At 60.8% G+C, this 4,482-nt stretch overlaps 1 protein-coding gene across 1 annotated transcript; it reads left to right on the top strand.

Annotated features, from left to right (window-relative positions):
- Positions 1-1,235: 1,235 nt before the first annotated feature.
- On the top strand, positions 1,236-2,921 carry SOX14 (SRY-box transcription factor 14). The gene is made up of 2 exons (XM_075033279.1): positions 1,236-1,507; positions 1,661-2,921. The coding sequence occupies exons 1-2, from the start codon at positions 1,236-1,238 to the stop codon at positions 1,956-1,958; spliced, it is 570 nt and encodes a 189-aa protein (XP_074889380.1). The 3' UTR covers positions 1,959-2,921.
- Positions 2,922-4,482: the final 1,561 nt, after the last annotated feature.

Genomic DNA, 4,482 nt, shown 5'->3' with positions numbered 1-4,482 from the left:
CGGCACGGAGCGGATCGCGGCGGCGGCTCGCCGCCGGGCGGGAGGCGAAGTTACCGGCGGAGCGGCGGCCGTGCCCCGGCGGGGGGTACGGGGGGAGCCCGAAGGGCCCGGGGCGGCTGCCCCCCCGACCGGCCCAGGGAGCCTCCCCCCGCCGCACCGCCCGCCCGATTTCTCGTTTCTCTCCCCGGTCGCTGTCGGAAAGGGGCGGGCGGGGGCAGGGGACGGCCCGGCGGCGGCTTTTCGGAGCAGGTTTGTTAACCAAAGCAGGTGCTAAAAACCAATAAGCCTGGAACAAACGCGGTCCCCCCCCGGGAGCCAGGACAATTGTTTCCATTTAATAAATATTTTCCCCACGGGCGTTTCGCGGGAGGCAGGCAATTATTCAAAGCAAGCCGGGACGCGGGCCGGCTCCCGGGGTTAAGCGGGGCTGCGGAGCGGGGAAGGAGGGGCTGGGGGGGGGGAAGCGGGAGAGCTGCCCGGAGCGCGGCGGAGCGCGGCGCTGGCAACCCCGACGGCGGCGGCGGGGAGCCTGGAGGACGCCGGTACCGGCCCCGCTCGGCACACCGGCGGGACGGGGGGAGGATGGGGACGCCCCCCCCTCACCCCCCGCTTCCCCCGCAGCTGCTATTAGCGCAGCGACTTACAAAAGCCTTCCTTTTAATCTGCGCGTTTGAAGGGGGGGTGGGTGGGTGAGGGGGGTGTCCTCCTTTCCCCTCCTTTTTTTTTCCTCCTCCTCCTCCTCCCTCCCCTGTCCCCTCCCCTCCTCTTCCTCTCGCCCTTCCTCTCTCCCTCGCTTTTTAAGCGGGTCCCCCTCCGCGCTGATTGGGCGCCCGGCCGCGCTGTGAACGCCCTGCCGCTATGTCAGCCTGCGCGCCGCAGCCCCTCGCCTTTGAACTGCCCCGCACCGCGCCGCGTCCCCACCGCCGGCCCGCTGCAGTGCCCGGCGGCTCGCCGCCCGCCTAGCCGCTGCCCGCCGGGCCCCGCGGGCCGCCCCGCTCCGCGCCTCTCCGCGCCCCGCCCCGGCCGGGCTCCCGCCGGGGACGGCGTTGGCGGAGGACCTGTGATGATCAGCTGAGCCCGCTCCTCCCGCTCCTCCGGCTCCCTCGGCCTCCTCCTCCTCCTCTTCCTCCTCCTCCTCCTCCTTCCTCCTCCTCCTCCTCCCGCCGCCGGCCGGCGCCCCCAGCGCGCCCCGCACCGCAGCCTCCCGCCGAGCCGCCCGCCCGCCCGGCCGAAGCATGTCCAAGCCCAGCGACCACATCAAGCGCCCCATGAACGCCTTCATGGTGTGGTCCCGCGGCCAGCGGCGCAAGATGGCCCAGGAGAACCCCAAAATGCACAACTCGGAGATTAGCAAGCGGCTGGGCGCGGAGTGGAAGTTGCTCTCCGAGGCGGAGAAGCGCCCTTACATCGACGAGGCCAAGCGGCTGCGGGCGCAGCACATGAAGGAGCATCCAGACTACAAGTACAGACCCCGGCGCAAGCCCAAGAACCTGCTCAAAAAGGACAGGTATGTCTTCCCTTTGCCTTACCTCGGGGAAACCGATCCCTTAAAGGCCGCCGGGCTTCCCGTGGGGGCCACTGACTCTCTGCTGAGCTCCCCGGAGAAGGCCAGGGCTTTCCTGCCTCCCACCTCAGCACCTTACTCCTTACTTGACCCCAGCCAGTTCAGCTCCAGCGCCATTCAGAAGATGACTGAGGTTCCTCACACCTTAGCCACCAGCACCCTGCCCTACGCCTCCACCTTGGGATACCAGAACGGGGCGTTTGGCAGCTTGAGCTGCCCCAGCCAACACACCCACACTCACCCCTCGCCAACTAACCCGGGCTATGTCGTGCCATGTAACTGTACCGCTTGGTCGGCTTCCAGTTTGCAACCTCCCGTTGCCTACATATTATTCCCAGGCATGACCAAGACTGGGATAGACCCCTATTCTTCAGCACATGCGACTGCCATGTAACATCCACCCACACCCCCACAGGCGTGTGTGTGTGTGTCCCCCCCCGCCCCGGGTGGCAGCCGGAACTGGGATTCCTTCGTATGCATGTACATAAAACCTGCAGAAGCAAAAGGCCACCCGAAACAGGACTCTGCTGCCCGCCACCGGGCCGGGACAGACGCGGACGCTGCCTCGGGGACTCGGAGATGCTCTCGCCTAAACCTCGTCCTGAGAGCTGGCCCCAGGCTCGGGGGGGATCTGCAATCGCGGGGTCAGATAGGAGCCCGGCACTTGTAAGAGTTGTAAATGTGTTTAAACAAACAAACAAACAAAAAAAAAAAACAAAAAAAAAGAAAGAAAAAAGGAAAAAAAAGCGAACCATGAACTGCCCTTTTGGGACAAAGCGGGGGAGAAAAAGGGGGGGGGAAAGAGAGAGAGGCGGTTTCGATTTTTATTTATTCTCTTAATGTCTATGAGTTCTCCAGGGTCTCATGTCACTTGGACTTGACTTTGGGAAGTCCCGGTCTTACTATGTTTTTTTTTGTTGTTGTTTTCTTTTTGCACATTAAAAGACGAGATCAGCTGTGTTATATATATAAATATATATATATTTTGCCACCACGCACTACTAGGTAAAATTGCTTTTCATGTCAGAAAAAGGGTCTTCAAAGTTAAAAAAAAAAGAGGGGGAGAAACATTTATATTTAAAACATATGATAGTGTTTGCTTAATTTAAAACAGATAGTCCTTAAATTTGTGTGAACCAGTGAGACTAGATCTAAGTTTACTTTAGACAGAACGTCAGGTATGAAGTCAGGCAGTAGAATTGTAAAAAATTAATACTACTAATAATAATAATAATAATAACGAAAACCCGAATGAAAACCGACGGTAATTTAAATATGTTTTCACAATGTCTTGGGCAAGAAGAAGAAGGAAAAACAAAAATGTATCCGGCAGGATTTTACCTCGTTAAACCTTTTCATTTGTTGAACAAAGACGTTTTGAATAAAGACAATCTGTCATCAAACGAGGCAACTCCGTGGTGTAAATGCGGTGCCCCGGCTCCCCAGCCCCGCGTCCCGCACCGGCGACCGCCGGGGGCTGCGGCCGATGGCTGGCTGGATGCTCCCCGCGGCGGGGCCGAGCTCCCCCCGCAGCCCCCGGCGTTCGCCGCCGTCGCGGAGCCGCTCTCCTCGTCCCGACGTGTGTGTCCCCCCCTCCCCTTCCCTCCCCTCCCCGGTAGCCGATCTCACCGGGTCGGGGCCGGTTTGGAGCCGTAACGGATCGAGTCGGGCTCCGTTTGGAGCCCGTCGGGGAAAAGCGGCTGCGGGGTGAGAAAAGTTCCGAAAAGCGGGGATTTTGCTGCGGCAAACCCGAGTGTCTGCGGGGGGGGGGGGGGGCTGCTCCCCTCCGCCCCGGCCCCCCCATCCCGTCGGGGAACCGGGCTTTCGCAAGTTGCCTCCGTGGCGTTGAAGTTTTACCGGGGCGAGGAGAGATTTGGCGGGGCGGGGGGGATGTTGGTAGTGCTGGAAGGCGGTGGGTTGGAATTAGCATCTTGTCCGGATCAATTAGTGATGTTTGGGGCGCTATTCATGGGGCGGGGGGGGGGGCTTTCCGTGAAGGGAGGGGGTCTCGCTGCAGAGGGGGAAGGAGTGAGAGGCAGAGGTCCGTCTGGAGGAGCTGAATAGCCGGAGCGATGCGTGTTTGGATGTGCTTTGCTCATTAAGTGCTCTTTGGAGACCGGTGTTAGAATTAAACGGCATAACACAATTAACATACATGGGGCTTGAATGGGAGGGTAAGCAGGGGAAGAATAGATAGATAAATAAATGAGAGATCAGGCGAAGGTAAACAAAAGGGGAGAGGAGAAAAGGGCTGAAAGGAGAGGTTAGAATGGCTGCTCCAGCCTCGTTTAGCATGACAAAACGGCTCTTACAAATGAGGACAATTAAAGGAGCTGGCTTCGGGAGGGCCTGGGAGCAGCGGGACGATCCGCTGGGACACGCGGGGCTGAATGCGCCCGGCGTGGGGCAGGGAGGCGCGGCGCGGCGCCGGCAGCGCCGAGCGCTGATTTAACCCCAGCTGACAGTTGCTGTCACTCTGGGTGATAACACCGATAGCTCAGTGTCCTTTAACATCCACCCAGATTAGTCTGACAATGGTCGGAAGGAGAGCGGGGGGGCGGGGGGAAAGAGCCTGCCCGCGGCCCGCCGGGCCCCGCAGGAGATGGGGGTAGAGAGACCGGGGGGGGGCATCGCGTCCCCCCCCCCTCCCAGCTCCCCATCACAGCAGAGCTTTGGTGGGACGCTGCGTAGCCCCTGAAACCAGCCCGGCCGAGGGGCGCACGTCGGGGCGCTGCTCCCCGGGGCGGCCCCGGCGGCTGCCGCGGGGCGGGGAACGGGCTTCGGGGGGGTCGGGGTAAAGTCGGGGTGAGGTGGGCGATCGCGAAGCGACAGGGCTGGAAACTTTAGCGGGGATCTTTCCTTCCTACTTTGCTTCTTTCTTTCCCTTTCTTCTTGCTTTCTTTCCTCCTTTCGTTCCC

This window comes from Buteo buteo, chromosome 7 (genome assembly GCF_964188355.1).
Source record: "Buteo buteo chromosome 7, bButBut1.hap1.1, whole genome shotgun sequence".
Taxonomy (NCBI): Eukaryota; Metazoa; Chordata; class Aves; order Accipitriformes; family Accipitridae; genus Buteo; species Buteo buteo.
Note: the sequence above shows the minus strand (reverse complement) of the source record. Positions and strands in the feature narration are given on the sequence as shown.